The sequence below is a fragment of the Engystomops pustulosus genome, chromosome 7 (genome assembly GCF_040894005.1).
Source record: "Engystomops pustulosus chromosome 7, aEngPut4.maternal, whole genome shotgun sequence".
In the NCBI taxonomy this organism is placed as follows: domain Eukaryota; kingdom Metazoa; phylum Chordata; class Amphibia; order Anura; family Leptodactylidae; genus Engystomops; species Engystomops pustulosus.
In genome coordinates this window covers 26,025,096-26,043,802 of record NC_092417.1, presented here as the reverse complement: position 1 = coordinate 26,043,802, position 18,707 = coordinate 26,025,096, and the positions used below count along the sequence as shown (strand labels likewise).

Below are 18,707 nucleotides of genomic sequence, written 5' to 3'. Positions count from 1 at the left end.
TTCTTAGCCCTAACATGCTGAAAGCATTTAGTAGAGCAATGAAGATTGGATCTCTTCCATCTGCCATGTTGGAAGCTACTATAGACACATTGCCCTAACTAGGAACCCACAGCCCCATCCAGTTGCAGACCCATCTCGCTATTGAATTGCAATACAAAATTCTACCCAAGGAATTTGGTGGAATAGGGTACTTAAGATATGACCATGAAAAAAGCAGCAACGTTTCGATTCACCATGAATCTTCATGGTGAATCGAAACATTGCTGCTTTTTTCATGCCCATGTGAATAAAGGCTTTAAAGGCTTGCAGCCTTCTTTAAACTGCATTGGATGCTGTGGCCTTTCCTTATTTTGAGAGTATTTGGATTCCATACACCAGGATCTACAGCTGCATGCATCTTCCACATCAGAGTCTAGAAGCTATTTCAGTTGCTTTTTTTCCCAATTTTTTAAGATGCTATGACCATTATACATAGACCTCTGTGATATGAGAAACTGTGTGGTGACGATGTGCTTAGATTATCAGGGTACAAGGTTTATCTACACTTTTATTTAGCTTCTGAAAATTCTACTAGTATCTGACACAGAAAAAGAGATGAGACATGATGAGATCCATGAGATGGAAATAAAACATCATGACATTCTGAGCTCTGCTCCCTCACCTAATCAATAAAACGCACAGTCAGCTCAGCTATAAAGACCATGGGGCAGATTTATCAAGCTGTCTGAAAGCCAGAATATTCCTAGTTGCCCATGGCAACCAATCACAGCTCCGCTTTAAAATATTCATGATCACTGGTAAAATGAAAGATGAGCTGTAATTGGTTGCCATGGGCAACTAGGAATATTCTGACTTTCAGCCAGCTTGATAAATCTGCCCCCTTATCTGTTTGTCACTTGTAGAGTAAGTCTTTGCACGCGGCTGCTTGCTGGAATGGCTGTGTCTGACTTGTCTTGTAATGCAAGGGGGAGGGGCAGGAGGCAGAGAGCACTGCATTGTGCAGACAGTGAATTAGAGAATGTGTTATTTTGTTATACTGAGTACATTTAAGAATCTTGAAGACATCTACCAACAGATGACCTAATGGTAATTTATCATTACTCACCTCCTCGCCCCATTTGGCTTTGCATCAGTCTTCTTTAACTACATCTCTGAACGACCACATTTAGTCAAAATAGAAGTTACAAAATTATAAAATTTTCAAATGAGCCTGGGCACTTTGGAAAGCACCTTCAGGCTCTGCTGTCATGTAACGTATTCATGCCCTAGGTTGCTTGGGGACACATACAGAGCATTAAGAGAGCCTGTGACGTCACCGTGCAGCAAATCTCATGCTAGACAGCAAGCCGATAGCACAGTGAATGTTATTCTCATGCAAGATTTGTGATGTCACAGAGTCACTAAGTGCTCTGTAGGTATCTCCAGGCAGCCAGAGGGCATGAATAAATTATACAACAGCAGATCCTGCAGGTGCTTTCCAGAGCACCTCAGGTTTATTGAAATATATTATAAACTTCCATTTTGCAAAAATGTGGCTGTTCAGAGATATAATAAAAGAAGATTGAAACAAATGAGGGTGGGACGGGAAGGGAGTAATAATCATCTACAATCTAATGGTAGATGTCCTTTAAGGGAGGGTTTGATATCATAACATTTTGTTTTAAAATTTTTTTAAAACCTTTTAATCACCTTTCACAGCAAAAGAACTAGCAGTATACACTAGAATAAAGATAAATATATTGGAATTGCCAACCGGTTTCAAGCAGGCAATTGCACTTAACCAACTGTTACAAAAATTTCCAGCAAGTAAAACAGTTATGAACTTATTGCTGTCAAAACAGCTGACAAATATTAGTAATATTAGAACCAGTGAGAAGACTTTTGGAACAACCTGAGAAATAGAAAAAGGGAAAGTGCTACTGAATGGGGTCTAAATGGGGGGGGGGGTTGCGTGGTAGGAGCGAGTTAGATTAGTATCATATTCTACCTATGACATAACCTAGGGAGGCCAAGTGAGGGGGAAGATCTGGCAAAAAGGTATGGGGGAGGGTGTGTCGGTCTATACCCTCTTCCGTAAGATATTTTTTACATAGGTTGGTTTTGAAAAAAAGAGAACCACAGTGCCAAAATCTGCTGTTGGGGAGGTGTTTTCTTTATTCATATGTGCTGAGCTCTTCAAGCCTGGATAGTTGAGTAGTTTTCAAGATCCAGTGTCCTATTGAGGGTGGTCTATTTGCTTCCAGTACAAGGTGATGAGGGCTTTTGCCATCAAAATCAATTGAACCTAGACGTTATTGGAGTATGGTTTTGGGGCAGTATCCGAGAGGAGATTAAGAAATAAAATCTTAGGGGTAATTTTCAGGGAGCCTGGAAAGATATTTTGCATCACAATATATACATGAGTATAAACAAATATTTTCAGCCCAAAAAATAGACTCAGCTTATACACGAGTCTATAAAAAAATTAACACTCTACTTCACCGCAGGTCCTCTTTTTGCTTCCGGTGCTCTGGCTCTGTCTTTGGGTCCCTGCGCAATGCTGGCACCCACATTAGGAAGTCAGTCGCTTGCTGACATTACTGTGTGTGTGCTGGAGCCGAGCACCAAGACAAAAAAAAAGGGCCTGTGGGGAGCATTGGAAAAGTGAGTACAGAGTTATTTTTTTTTAATAGGCCTGGTGTACTCGAGGCAGGGGCTGCCGTCTATATACTAGTGGGCATGTGCTGACATATGCTGGGGCAGGGTCTGCTGGCTATATACTAGTAGGCATGGGTATGCTGGCTTTATACTGGGAGTCATGGGCTGACAGGCTATGTACAAAGGGGCATTGGCTGGCTGGCTATATACTAGGGAAATTGGCTGGCTATATACTGGGGGGGCATGAGCAGGCTGGCTATGTACTAGGAGGCATGTGCTGGCTACATACTGGGGGGCATGGGCTGGTTGGCTATATACTAAGGGGTAAGGACTGGCTGGTTATATACTGGGGGCATTGACTGGCATGCTATATACTACAGGGTATGAGCTGGAAGGCTATACACTACGGAGCATTGGCTGGCTGACTATATACTGGGGGGCATGGGCAGGCTGGCTGGAGGGCTCTTTAAATATCTTGACATCCTAGGCAAAGTGACAGACCAATTTGAGTGGACACTTTTCTCAGGCAGAATGGGATACAGCCAAGTAGTGGGCCTCTAAGCCTTCTCATTCAGCCAACCTGATGAATGTTGATCATAAAGTGTTTTCAAGATGGTACCTTACCCCCAGTAAACTTGCTAGAATTTATCCTGGATCTTATGGGGAAGGGACTAGGGGTGTTCCCAGCTTACCACTTTCTGGGGAAGTGTTTTAGATTTTTGATGTATTTTATAAGTGTCTGACAACAATACCATGTTTGTACTGTTGTTCTAATCTAAAAAACAATGTTTTAAAAAAAGGCATTGATGCCTTTCTTGAGAACAAAAAAAATCTTATATACTATGATGCTATCAGTTGGGAAAAAAATGTAAAAGTTTTTGAATGGCCTTCTTCATATCTTTATTTCTCAGTGTGTAAATAATTGGATTCAATGCAGGGGTCAAGACAGTGAAGAGAACTGCAGCAGCTCGATCTTGGTCTAGAGAGTTTTCTGTGGATGGCCTTAAGTATGTAAACATGGCTGTACCGTGTAGAAGTAAGACAACCATGAGGTGTGCACTGCACGTGGAGAACGCTCGTTTTCTTCCATCTGAGGTCTTTATCTTAAAAAGGAATTTACTGATAAAAACGTATGAGAGAAGAGTAAGAACTGTTGTTGTGGTGGCCAAGGACCCAGTCACCTTATTGAGCAGCAACAGGTTGATTGTTGTATCTGTACAAGCCAACTTTAACAATGGTTTAATCTCACAAAAGAAATGATTTATTAGGTTTGGACCACAAAATGGAAGCTTTGCTGTCATCAAGGTGTGCATCAAAGAATGGAAACATCCCACTATCAATGATCCCAATGCCAATGTTAGGCAAACCCGTATGTTCATTATGTTGGCATAACGGAGGGGGTTCCCAATGGCTACATACCTGTCATAAGACATAGCAGTAACAAGGATGATCTCTGCACTTCCAAGAAAATGGAAAAAATATATTTGAGTAATACAACCAGCGAAAGAGATACTCTTACTTACATGCAAGAAATCAGAGAGCATCTTGGGAACCACAACAGAAGAGTAGGTTATGTCTAAAAAAGATAAATTCCACAGAAAGAAGTACATGGGGCTGTGGAGACTAGAATCCTTCAGGACAACGACCATAACAGAAAGGTTACCCAAGAAACTTATTATGTAGAACACCAAAAAAACAACAAAAAAAACTTCGCTGAGCATCTCCGCGTCGGTAAGGCCAAGCAGTACAAAGTATTTAATAAAAGTTTGATTCATTGATTCCATTGTGCCTTAATAATAATTAAAAAAATAAAAAACAATGAATTAAATCGAGATAAAAGTTTTCTAAAACCCATACTCACAATCCCATCCTGCACTTCTGAATGTATGAAGAACAAGGATTCTCAAGTGTTTTCTAGGGACGACAATGGTTAAATAATTATTATCCTGTTGCTAGGTAATCAATTGTGAGCTGGAAGATGACTAGGTCAAGCTCGAACTTGTGGTTCATAGAATTTTTTTTTTTTAGATTTTTCCTATGTATAGATATGTATAGATCAACTTCCAACACAACATATAGCTTACATCAACATAGCTGATCATATTTTACAAGCCCTTGTAACAATCTAAACATACTGAAATACAATTTTTGCAAATGATAAGGATAGATCATCAATGACGGGAAATCAAGTAACACTTGAATTTAGAATAGGATTGAAATGGCCCTTTATTCTGTGTTGGTTATTGTACGAATAGATATCCATAGAACAAAATTTTAATTTCCGACGGAATTCTTTTCCTATGAAAGCATACAGATGTTGTGCTCCGATAGATGCTGCACTACAGGGATTGTCCCATTCTCTGTATCCAGATCCATATGGAGATCTCTCATGACCACAGATATAGTGCCTATATTTCAAAAACATAGATCAACGATTACCTTTTAATTGTTCTTATTTGACTTGAATGAAATCAGAATGTTGATGTTTTTTTAGTTAGTTAGGTTAGTTAGGTTTATTTGTTAATATGTTTATGTATTCGTATAATGGGTCTTAAGGTGGAAATCTTTGTCTCATCTGCCCAAAAAACATCCAGCAGAAATCAATCCATATTCAACTCTTTTTTCAGTCATCGAAATATTGAAATAAATAAGCCACATTAATATTTCTAGTGCTGCACCTTCGCAGGTGTCAGAGCTACTCAAAAAGCCTTGGATGGATCCATAAATCATTCAACATTAAAATCCCATAAATAAAACACCTTGACCGGAGCTCCTTTACTTCTTAAAATTTCTTCCGGTTTGTTGAGTGTTCAAAGATTCTTTCACTGTCGTAACATCACAAATCTTCTGTGAGACACAATTCAGACTGAAACCACTGCTAGTTTTCGTCTTCAAAACATCCACCTGGAACATGCCCTGGAAGAAGATATGGGTCGGGCATGGGACGTCCTTGTGGATTTTATATGTGCATTTTGATCTTATTATATGTGAGTAGACTACAATAAACCTTTGATGCTAAGTGGAAACCATCTACAGTATGTTTTTTATACTTCCTCTATATAGCAAATGTGAAAAGATCTATGGTGGATGTTTGAAGAGGAAAACTAGCAGTGGTTTCAGTCTGAATGGTGTCTTACTCTCACAGAAGATTTGTGATGTTACAACAGTAAAAGAAGCTTTAAACACTCAACGAATTGGAAGAAATTTTAAGAAGTAAAGGAGCTCTGGTCAAGGTGTTTTATTTATGAAATAAGCCCTATACCTATATTTTTTATAAAAAAAAAGAAAATTTACCTCATCTCCCTCGACATTAAATTAACTTTACATCTAAGTAACTCATTACAATAATATTAACACACATTTTGTATAATGAACGTCAAAAAGACTTTGCTTCTTGTTTTAAAATATACATTTTAATGTATTTTCCTTGTAAAAATGATTAAAAAAAATATTTGTGTGTACACCCTTCCTTGCTGCTATTCTCCCACATCAACAAATGTTACCTTTAAAAGGTTTCCAGAACATACACAATGAATTGTGAACAGATTTATTCTTCAGTATTCAATACTTAGCAAATGAGGAAGAAGTAGATCAGAGGAACCACAGTCAACGATTACAGAAAATAAGGCACAATATTTTTTGATGCATTATACCAGTTCTTATATAATGCTCTATTACTCAGTGGGATATCTCTGCTGGGATGATTTAATGAGATGTTTATGCCAATTACATGAATATTACAATTTTTTGTTAAACTGTTTAAAAAAAAAACACAATGTCAGACTGGTGTTTTGAAGATTGTCCCTTTTCCACACAATCTATGGTCATATCAGATAGGGGTCCAAGGCACCTGGTTATGGTGTGGTGAGCACAAGATGGGGCAGATATACTTACCCGGTCCTTTCGCGATCCAGCGGCGCCTTCTCTGCGGTGGATTCGGGTCCGGCCGGGATTCACTAAGGCAGTTCCTCCGACGTCCACCAGGTGGCGCTGCTGCGCTGAGGAGCATCGGAACGCACTGGAGTTCACGATCCTATCCTGGATGAAGGTAAGTGCAATCTCCGCGACACATTTTTTTAAAAAATGCAGCGGTTTTTCCGAATCCGTCGGGTTATAGTTCGGCCACGGCCCCCGATTTCCGTCATGTGCATGCCAGCGCCGATGCGCCACAATCCGATCGCATGCGCCAAAATCCCGGGGCAATTCAGGGAAAATCGGCGCAAATCGGAAATATTCAGGTAACACGTCAGGAAAATGCGAATCAGGCCCTTAGTAAATGACCCCCGATGTCTCATCGCACTGTGACTGCGGCAGCTTTCAATGGAGCTGGGAAGGATGACGAGCGATCACTCCCGCCATAACTTCTCAATCCTGCCAGTCTTAATCAAGAGTTGCTAAATGCATATAAACAAACCCTTTCCCCCAATTTTTCTTGTAGACCCGGATTTCCTTAATGTTGGCTCTTTGGTTCAGTATGAGAGGGGACTTCCATAATTTTGCTATATTATTCTCGCAGCAATGAGTAACACAAAATAATATTACCAAATGCTACTCCAATAAGAAGAAGGACCATCAAATGTGAAGTAACGAGCCAGTTTCGGAATGACACCTTTAACATTTGTTGGGTTGGGTATATTTTTGAGATATAATAGTTTCCTTACCATCTTTTCATGGTTGACGCATTTTGCTGCCATAGCACTTATTGTAAGCTTGCTTGAAAAATGGAGATAGATTCTAGCACCACAATCAAAACTCTTGTTTTATTTAATCCAATTGACAGATTGGTGTTACCATCCATACTGGCTGACGCATTTTTACCAACTAAATAAATTGCGTGCTCTTAGTCATAGCCTACTAATGAGCACATATCAATACAATGGTTGATCTGCAAACCTTGGGTCAAGTCCTCCCCCAGTAGGGTGTGTGTTCAGCTAATCCCAATGGTTAAGATTAAACAAACCATATCATTCTAACAAATCAATGACAGGAGGCTACAGGAGGAGACTGGGGGACAGGACGAGGCTGGGGGAAAGGAGGCTACAGGAGGCCGCTGGAGGACAGTAGGCTACAGTCAGAGGAGGATAGAGGACAGGAGGCCACAGTATAAGGGGATATAGGACAGGGGCCACACTTTGTGAGGGAGGGTGAGGGTAGGAGTACAGTTAGTATTATGTATAATTTGGGGAGCTAAATAAAAGTGAAATACCAAATATGTGGGGTTTACTCCCACACTCCAAAACATACTGGTAGGTTGATTAGATTGTGAGCCCCATTGGGGACATGGACCACTTTGCCATGCTTTGTGCAGTACTGAGTATTTTGTAGGTCCTATATAAATAAAGAATTATTATTATTAAGGGGGTTAAGCTATATGTTAAGCTGCATAAGGGTGTATTTTACGGGTCCATAAGGGCATTATATTATGTGGAGGCCATTAAGGTTGATATTATACTTTGTTTGCGAAGGGGGCATGGTTTAGAAAAAGAGCGGAGGGACTTTTTGTCCCTCTTTCTCTCACCCAAAAGTTGGGAGGTATGAATAAATTGAGGTCAGGGATTTGACCTGCAGGTAGGCCAAAATCTTTAAAGTGCCCTAATAGACCCCAAATTGTGGGGATGTTTGTTGGTGTATCCACTGGAGAGTGATGTGTGTCCCAGAGAGCCCAGTTAGAGCTGGGAATGACGCACCTGGGTTTTGGTTGGCCCAATTATTGGAGGGATTTGCGGAGACCCGATGGATTTCTGAGCCCCAGCAATATTTATATTGGGCTGAAGATAGGGGCCTTAACAGGCTGATAATGCAGGTTGTGGCTTGTTTTAAGGGTCACCTGGGTCTGAATGGTAATGGATTGAGGTAGGATGGAGGAGCTCTCCCCACTAGCATCATCCTAGTTTCATGGTTAGCCACCTATACCTTAATTGCACCTATATTTAAGTGTTTAGTACATATCATATCATGGATATGTGTATAAATATAATGCATGTGAGTAGTTTTAAGTGCATATATATAGGGGGTCGTTTACTAAGGACTCCGGGGCCGCACTATCGTCGGGTTTCCCGACTTTTTCCGTTTTGCGCCAAATTCCGCTGGGATTTTAGTGCATGCGATCGGATTTTGGCGCAATCACGCTGGTTTTCACGCGACAGAAAGTGGGGGTGTTGCCGTCGGAAAACCTGACAGATTCGGAAAAAACTGCGGAATTTAAAAACCGAATTGTGTCACAAAATCTATCACTCACATGTACCGTGGATAGGTTGGTGAACTCCGGCGAACTTCGGCGTACTTCAGCACAGCAGCGACACCTGGTGGACATCGGGCGCACGACCTTAGTGCATCGCCAAATCCTTGTCGGAGAACTTACCGCTTGATCGCAACAGGACCGGGTAAGTAAATGACCCCCATAGTGTATATCTGTATTATTTATATGGTATGTGAGCAATTATAAGTATTGTCTGCCAAATGGGGATGGCCATGGTGGTTTGGATATCATGGGCCACTACCAAACTTTACATCAGAGACCACAGGAATCTTATTATGCTGTACATTGATTACAAAGCTTCTTCAGAGCTTTCTTCATGTCTTTGTTTCTTAATGTATATATAATTGGGTTCAATGCCGGGGTTATAACAGTGAAGAGAATTGCAGCCATTCTGTCTTGATCTAAAGAGTCTTTTGTAGTAGGACGAATGTAGAGGAAAATGGCTGTTCCATACTGAAGAGAGACAACACAGAGGTGAGCGCTACATGTAGACAGTGCCCGTCTTCTTCCTTGTGAAGTCTTTATTTTGAAAAGAAATTTACTTATGAAAATGTATGAAAGGATAGTCAACAATAAGGTTGTTGTAGTGAAGGAACCGGTGACCCTTGTGACAACTTGTAGATTAATAGAAGTGTCTGCACAAGCTAAAACAAGCAAGGGTTTAACATCACAGAACAAATGTTTTACTTCATTTGGTCCACAGAATGGAAGCGTTGCAGTCATTACAGAATGTATCAATGCATGAAAAAATCCAATAACCCAACAAGATGAGACTAAACATACACATGAATTGAAGCTCATGATGGTCATGTATCTCAAAGGATATGCAATGGCCACAAATCTATCATAGGACATGACTGAAAATAATGTGATTTGTGTACCACCTAAGAAATGGAAGAAATGCACTTGGAGCATGCAACCATAAAACGAGATCATCTTCTTCTGAGACGCAAGGTCTATGAGCATCTTAGGGACGACCACTGATGAGCAACAAATGTCTAGAAGAGCTACATTCCACAAAAACAAATACATGGCCGTATGGAGAGTGGCATTGGAAATAATGATGACCATGATACAAAAATTTACTGATACATTAATTATGTACATTACAAAGAAGCATGAAAAAATAATCCTCCTGAGGTCAGACTCAAATGGCAGCCCAACCAACACAAAAGCCATCACTGATGTGTAATTTTGGAGCTCCATTCTGTACACTGCGATTATTGCGATTACCTCTTCAATCAGAAGTAATAACTCAATCTGTAGTCTTAGGTAGTAGAGGGTACAGCCTAGAGGGTACAGCCCCTTTGGTGAGTAAAGTTGAGATCATAATTTATTTTAGTTAATGTTAAACATTGCCACTTCTTTAAAGAACGAGGATACCTATAGGACATGCGTAAGAAAAACGTAAAATATAAATTTGACCACATCTTTAGCTTATTTTGTCAAAATACCATGAACAGCGCTACACAAGGGGAACAGCATGTTACTCTAAGCATGTGGCAAGTTTGTAGAAGCCAGCACTGTACAATTAGTAATAAGCATCTGAAAATAAGAAATAAAAACAGAGTAGTGAAAATGATGCAAATCTGATTTTTCACCACATTTGGAATTTTTGCTCATCTTACTAGTATCTTGTTTAATCCCTGATTCGAGTGGTTTTGCTCAAAAACAATTATAATATTCTGGACCTTGGGAAAGCTGGGTTGCATGCAGGCCGCCGTTTATAAACACATTACACGGAGCTTCCTGAACTGTCCAGACAGGAGTAATCAACCCAAGCTGGATGACTCATACACAGCAGCTGGGGGAAGGTGCAATGATTGATTACTTCTACCTGTCAGGGACAACACCCAAGCAGTGCATATCTAATGAAAGAAGAGAAGCGCCAAGCGACAGGAACAACAAAGCCTCATTATAATAATTTTATAATAGTTTTTTTCAACAAAACCCCTTGGTTCAGAGATTAAACAAGATATGTTTCTGCATTAATGTAGCTACAGAATTCTCAAGGTATGTTTGGTTCATAATACATAAAAGCAATTTTTATATCCTTGAATGCTGTCATACTATCCCTATTAGTGGTAAGAAATAGGAGAATTCTCTGAAGAACCTGTCAATGGTACCAGATAGTAAAGAATTCCGGTTGTAATATATGGGATCAGATAAAGGCAGCAGATAGGGCTTCATGAGTGTTGTGTGGTCAAAAAGTAGACTGAAGGAAACAAGACAGAATATTAAAATACATGTTTTGTTTTAAGTGTTTTTTATATTGTAATCTACCATAGTCGTGGACTATAAGTCACTCCTTACTATAGGGTGCACCACATATTTAAACATCAAAAACTAGGAAAAAAACATTGAATACCAATTTAAAATTCTCTGAAGGTCATACACAGCACTACTGCATAGATGCAAGAATATCACTGCTTACATACACACAAACAAACATGCTCACAGGCCTGCTACACACATGCACACACGTTACACACACATCGCTCAGTTCCATACACATATCGAGAGCACTGTTACATACACAATACTTCTACATGTACACCCAGCTCTACTACCTAAACAGTCCTGCTACACACAACACTGCTATAAACACACATACACAGCACCTACAACTACACACACCCATGCTGCACAATACTGCATGAATGCAACTTACTTTTATTATTCCTGTTTAGAGATGAGCGAGTATACTCGTCCGAGCTTGATGCTCGTTCGAGTATTAAGGTACTCGAAACGGCTCGTTGCTCGGACGAGTATTTCCCCTGCTCGAAATCGAGCATTTAATTAAAAAAACACAGTGAAGAACAATGAAGAATAGAATAAAAACAGTGAACACAGTGACCACAGGATCATTTAAGTGAAAAACACAGTGAAAAACACAGTGAAGAATAGATTACAGATGTTCGGCACATCTGCTTACTTGTCGGGAGATACGCGCGGAACGGTGCGAACAAAATAGTATGTGAAGAACAATATATATGTGTGAAGAACACATTGCAGAACACGGTGAGCAGGACAGAGACAACGAGGAGCAGCATAGAGACACCGGGGAGCAGCACAGAGACACCGGGGAGCAGCACGGAGACATGGGGCAGCGGCAGCACGAAGACATGGGGCAGCGGCAGCACGGAGACATCAGGCAGCGGCACGGAGCGGCACGGAGACATCGGGGCACGGAGACATCGGGGCACGGAGACATCGGGGAGCGGCGGGGAGCCGCACGGAGACATCGTTGCACAGGGACATCGGGGAGCGGCACGGAGACATCGGGTCACGGAGACATCGGGGCACGGAGACATCGGGGCACGGAGACAGCGGGGCACGGAGACAGCGGGGCACGGAGACAGCGGGGCACGGAGACATCGGGGCACGGAGACAGCGGGGCACGGAGACAGCGGGGCACGGAGACAGCGGGGCACGGAGACATCGGGGCACGGAGACAGCGGGGCACGGAGACAGCGGGGCACGGAGACAGCGGGGCACGGAGACAGCAGGGCACGGAGACAGCGTATCTCCCGACAAGTAAGCAGATGTGCCGAACATCTGCAATCTATTCTTCACTGTGTTTTTCACTTAAATGATCCTATTCTTCACTGTTCTTCACATCTGCTAACTTGTCGGGAGATAATATACGCGCGGAACAGTGAAGAATAGATTGCAGATGTTTGTATACATCTGCTAACTTATCAGAAGACATTCTTTTTCAATTAATTAACACATTTTATTCCCGAACCATGGTCCCTTTGAAAAATGCTCGAGTCCCCATTGACTTCAATGGGGCTCGTTATTCGAGACGAGCACTCGAGCATCTGGAAAAGTTCGTCTCGAATAACGAGCACTCGAGCATTTTAGTGCTCGCTCATCTCTATTCCTGTTGCATGATGAAAAATCTGCTGCAGAATCGACTTGACAGGTCAGTCACTTATTCGAGCAGATGCCAATGTGGGAATCAACCTTTGAAATGCAAAATTTGCTACGGAAACCAGGTGACTGCGAAACAACCACTAGGCCAAATCTCACAGCCATTACGCTACTGTGTGCAGATACTTGAAAAATAGATCTACTTTTTTCCTGGCAAAGAATCTTTTTGGTATCGCGTATCGTGATAGTAAAAATTCTGGTATAGGTGAAACAATACAAGACAATATCGATTTTTCTTTATGATTAGTATATTTCTCATAATCTATAACATTAAGAGAAGAAGAAACTAATTAACCAGAAGTCAATTTTCTGTCCTACAAAGCATAAAAAGCTCAATATCTCTGCCAGTTTGGGGTATTTTTTGAGGGTCGGACAGTTGGTGGGAAGATCTTTGCCAAGTCAGACCTGGTCTAGACAAGTCCAACCTGGAGAAGAGCCTCTTAGTTGATCTAGAATGCTGGGCAAAGTTTGAGATTGGAGTGTCTACCTAAAGAGAACCTGCCATCAGAAATTGACGTAATAAATCACCAACAGTATGTTGTCAAGCAGAATAAAACTTTCTCGATCTTGTTCATTAACGGCTCAGTGTAGTGCTTATATCCAGAAAATCAACTTTAAAGTACATTGTTTTATTTTTTAATGACCATTTATTTTTTTCTTATACTATTACAACATTGTAATAATTTCAAGACACAGTCCGTATAATTCTAGCTAAAAAGACACTCTTATTTTTTCATTTTGTCGTGAAAATGATGGCATAGGAACTTTGTATGTCCAATGTTCCTTGTTGCTATTCCTCCATAGCCACAAAATTTTACCTTAACGTTAATGCAAAAGAATGCACAGGCAGGACTTATGGACAGTTTAAATACTTAGCCAATGATGAATTAGATCTGAAATTCACCGTTATGCAGTCAGCTATTCACAGGACATTAGGCACAATTATTTCTGATCAATTATACCCATCTTTATATAATGCTTCATTTCCTTATGGGAAGAGTCTGCTGGGATGATCTTACACCAATTACATTAATTATTAACACCCTGTTATTTTTCAAAGTAGCATTTTTCCCTTTGTGACCCTTTTCAGAAGAGAGCAAAAATATAAAAAATTAAAAACGCTAATTTGTCATGTTTTGTGTTGACACTGCCCTCTTTGCGGCATAAAATAATGAGGGAGGTTTATCAGTGCTTATGCACCAGTTTCCTGGCATAGAAGCACTGAAATATGTGCAAATTCTTGCCATAATAATTGCAAATTCTTGCAGCGCGCGACTACTCCACCTCTATGCCATGTGGGCGTGGAAGGGGCTTAGATGGGCAATGCTGGCGGAGGAGTGGGCGGCCATGGAGCATTCCTGCCTGACTTTTGTTTGCAGGTTTTTACACAAAACTATGCCAGGTCGGACAACCGGGCTATGGGGCATGTGGCCTTCATCCTACACCGACTGACATATGTTAAATTCCCCCCCAATCTGTTTAATTCCTAAACAAATAGGCTTTTAAATAAAAAAATTAAATGCGATCAGAGCTTTGTGATTTCTCGTAGATGACCTGCAATTTTAATGGTGCCATTATGATAAATACCATGACAGTTGTGTAGCTGAAGTCGTTACCGTTTACCTGTTTTTCATATAAAATAATTATTTAATGACATAATTAGTGCTTTTTTATTTTTAGAAATCATTTCTGAACTTTTCTAACACAGTGGGGCACATTTACTTACCCGGTCCATTCGTGTTCCAGGGGCGGCATCTCCGACGAGCGTTCGGGTCTTCCGGCGATTCATGAAGGTCCTGCACCCGATGTCCACCAGGTGTTGCTGCTGCGCCGAGGTCCGCCGAGTTGCGTCGCAGTTCACTGATCTCTTCCTGGTGCATGTAAGTATGGCGCGTGCAACCAATTTTTATTTTTTTTTAAATGCGGCGGGTTTTCCTAATCCGTCGGGTTTTCGTTCGGCCACGCCCCCCGATTTCCGTCGCGTGCATGCCAGCGCCAATGCGCCACAATCCGATCGCCAAAATCCCGGGACAATTCAGGGAAAATCGGCGCAAATCGGAAATATTCGGGTAACACTTTGGGAAAACGCGAATCGGGCCCTTAGTTAATGACCCCAAGTTTCTTGGGCCTACAAGGGGATTGTATCATTTGATGGCTTAAAGTTCTAATGTAAAGTTCTATTTAAGGCTGTAAGTGGAAGGCTAAAAAAATGGTATTACCCAGATATTGATTTATTTCTAAATTATGGAGGGAATAGCAAAGAAAGTTTTACAAAAAACAGTTGATACAAAGTTATTTTGTGTAGGGAATAAAAATATTTATTAAAATAGACATGTTGATGAACCGTTAAACTCTTTAAGTATCTTTACATTGTGTACCGTATGCACCAAAACCCATCTTCAATATTTTCCAGGAATTCTTGGGGAGGGGTGACAAAAAATGTCAATTGTATAAACTTTAATGAAGGTTTGGGTCCGAAGAACTCGACTCTTAACTTAATTAGAAGTTTAGGAGCTTGTGTGGGTTAAAATCAACTTCCCCCAAAGTCACCGGCATCATTTAAATGGCTAAACCCCATGCACCAACAACAGAATCTGGAGCAAGGATCCTTCCTAAAATTATGACTTGCAGTGCTGCATGTATGACAGTGCTGGTGCACATGTCGGCCGAAGTTATGTAAATGCCGCTGGCAACTTTGTCAGCGGGATTTTAACAGTAAATGCCTGCGATTGCGCGTGTGGGGCTTAGTTTCACACCAGAACCAGAACCTAAGATTCTTTAATTTTGGCCAAACCAGAATTTTGATGGGTCTCATCAAAGGGAAATTGTTTGTTCTTACCAAGTCCCTGCCTGTCTGACCCTATCAAAATCAACCCCTAAAAAATACTGAGGAGACTATTTCAAGTGCACTTTCAAAATCTTTTGCATTATGGGTATTTTTTTTTTATCTCAATTTTTATTGGATTTTCAATTTTACAATAACATGTGGTTACATTCATAGTAATTGGTCATGACTAGTGATGAGCGAGTATACTCGTCCGAGCTTGATGCTCGGTCGAGTATTAGCATACTCGGACCGGCTCGTTGCTCGGACGAGTATTTGCCCTGCTCGATAACGAGCATTTAATTTAAAAAAAAAAAAGTGAAGAACAGTAAAAAGATACAATTAAAACATTTAATTTAATTGTTTAATTGAAGAAAACAGTGAAAGAACACAGTGCAGAACAGATTGCAGATGTTCGGGAACATCTGCAATCTGTTCCGGAGACACGCGTGCAGAACGGTGTTCTCCGCAATAGTATTTGAAGAACAATATGTGTGAAGAACACATTACAGATGTTTGGCAACATCTGCAAGTTGTTCTTCACACATATTATTCTTCAAATACTATTGCGGAGAACACCGTTCTGCACGCGTGAGCACACCGTTGAGCACACATTTTAGTGCTCGCTCATCTCTAGTCATGACATCATTTCACATTAAACAATGTTACACAAGCTTATTGTTACACATCTGAATTGAAGCTATATAGACTTAGCATAAGGCTTTCCAATTGTATAGTACAGTGACATGTGTTTGTAGCCATAATGTTCTGTCAGGACAATATTTAAGATTAATATATAATCGCATGAGGTTGCTTATTCCACATCTACTGTGCAATCATGTACACTTGGTACAATAACAACAGTAACTTAGTAACTACAGTAACTACAGTAACTACAGTCTTCACGAGTATAGAAAAGGATCTCTTCTTTTCTTTGTTGAGTGCGTTCCCATAGAGGGTGTGTTTGTGGTGGTAGCTATTTTACATCTGTGTGATACATTGGGTATGGGCCTGAATGACCACTTTTCACCTCTAAACCTAATCAGACAGACCTCTATTACAAGGTGATAGCGATGGATATAGTGTCAGCCACGTAGCCCATGTTGCTTGGAAGTTGGGCAGAGATTGGTTCCGCAAAGCCACTAGGCGTTCGAAGGTACAATGTATAGCTAATTTGTCTATGAGAGAAGTGATTGAGGGTGTGTTTGGATTTTTCCATCCCTTAGCTATGAGTAATTTTGCTGTTTTTCCGTCACGTTACCCGTAAATTTCCGATTTGCGCCAATTTTCCCTGAATTGCCTGCATTTTGGTGCCCGCGATTGGATTGTGGTGCATCGGCACCAGCATGCACGCGATGGAAATCGGGGGGCGTGGCCATCGGAAAGCCTGTCAGATTCGGAGAAACCGCCATATTTTAAAAAAAAAAATGTGTCACTTGGCACGCGCTTACCTGCACCCGGGCTGGCTTGGTGAACTTCAGTGAACTCCGACGGAATTCAGCGCAGCAGTGACACCTGGTGGACATCAGTGGAACTACCTTAGTGAATCGCCGGAAGACCCGAATCCTCCACAGAGAACGCGCCGCTGGATCGTGAATGGACCGGGTAAGTAAATCTGCCCCACTGTGTCCCACAATACATCTTGATTTTTTAAGTAACGTATGTATGTCTACTCCTAGTACTGCTAATCGTGGGTTTAATGTAATATCATACTTTGCTACTACGGAACACATCTGAAATACTTCCTTCCAGAATGTAGACAAAATTGGGCAGCTCCAAAAGACATGCAATAGGGAGGCCTTCCCCCCACATCCCCTCCAACACTGATTAGAGGCTCCTGGGTATATCTTGGAGATTCTGTTTGGAGTCTTGCATTATGGGTATTAACGAGCAGACTCAAAAAGCAAATTTTGGGTTCCGTCCATGACTTGACAGGTCCGGCACCTACAAACCCAAAGAAGAAGTCAGCCAGACATTTGGACTTCAGGATACTGTTCTGGCCTCAGGGCTTTAGACATTTTGGACTAACTTAGCCTCAGATGATTCTGTCTGCAGTATAACAATACCACACATTGCTTTCTATTACTTATAGAGTCATTTTAAAATGTACAATGTTGAATTGCAGCCACTTGGCACACCCAATCTTAATTGCTGCTTGCACAACATGAAAATGGTTATCTAGCAGAGTAGTAAAAAATATTCTCTCACTCCCACCAGTGTTGACTCAATTTAGACTTTGCACACTTTGAAACTGCACTTGATGTTTCCACCCTACACAAGGCTTAATGAGTTCCCAAAGCAAGTCAAGCCCTACCACACCTCTGCCATCTGTTGCTGCCATCATTTAGCTCATCCGTGTCCTTGACAATCTGATCAGGGTCCCAGGTCCTGCCAAACAATCTGATTGTTATAACTAGAGATGAGCGAACATACTCGTCCGAGCTTGCTGATCGTTCGAGTATTAGTATTACTCGCAACTGCTCGGTGCTTGGACGAGTATTTTGCCCGCTCGAGAAAATGTCATTTTGCAGCGTTTAGATTTTTGGAGCCAATCACAAGCCAGGAGACTCTGCACTACACCCAGCATCACGTGGTACACTTACATGTCGATAGCAGTGGTTGGCTGGCCTGATCAGGTGACCCTGGAATATACTAGCCCCTGCCCATGCTGCTCAGATCATTCTCTGTCTGGATGCCGTTAGGGAGAGAGCTGCTGCTGGTCAGGGATAGCGTTAGGGTATTCTAGTAGGTACAGTAAAGTCAAGAACGGATGGCTCCAGAAGCGAATGCGAACCTCTGCGCACGAACACTGGAGCGATCCTCACGCTCCCCCAGCGCTTGATCACTCATCCACTTGAAAAAGGGGACCACAGATCCCCAAAACGCATTGTGTCTTTTCCTTGTACCTTCTAATATCTAAGTAAAAAGAAAAACCTTTTGGAAACCAATACCCGGTCTTGCTGTGCGCCATCCGTTCTTGACTTTACTGTACCTACACTCTGATTCCAGACGACTTAGCATCTCGTGTCTGGAAAACTCTAAGACGCCGGC

At 41.4% G+C, this 18,707-nt stretch overlaps 2 protein-coding genes across 2 annotated transcripts; both read right to left on the bottom strand.

The window, feature by feature from the left end:
- Positions 1-3,488: 3,488 nt before the first annotated feature.
- Positions 3,489-4,421, bottom strand: LOC140070146 (olfactory receptor 12D1-like). The gene has a single exon (XM_072116481.1). The coding sequence runs from the start codon at positions 4,419-4,421 to the stop codon at positions 3,489-3,491; it is 933 nt and encodes a 310-aa protein (XP_071972582.1).
- Positions 4,422-9,169: 4,748 nt separating this feature from the next.
- LOC140070145 (olfactory receptor 12D1-like) lies at positions 9,170-10,102 on the bottom strand. Its single transcript, XM_072116480.1, has one exon. It carries the CDS (start codon positions 10,100-10,102, stop codon positions 9,170-9,172), a length of 933 nt encoding a protein of 310 aa, XP_071972581.1.
- Positions 10,103-18,707: the final 8,605 nt, after the last annotated feature.

Coding starts and splice junctions, on each gene's coding strand:
- LOC140070146 (XM_072116481.1), bottom strand. CDS start 4,421: ATGGAATCAATGAATCAAACTTTTATTAAATACTTTGTACTGCTTGGC.
- LOC140070145 (XM_072116480.1), bottom strand. CDS start 10,102: ATGGAGCTCCAAAATTACACATCAGTGATGGCTTTTGTGTTGGTTGGG.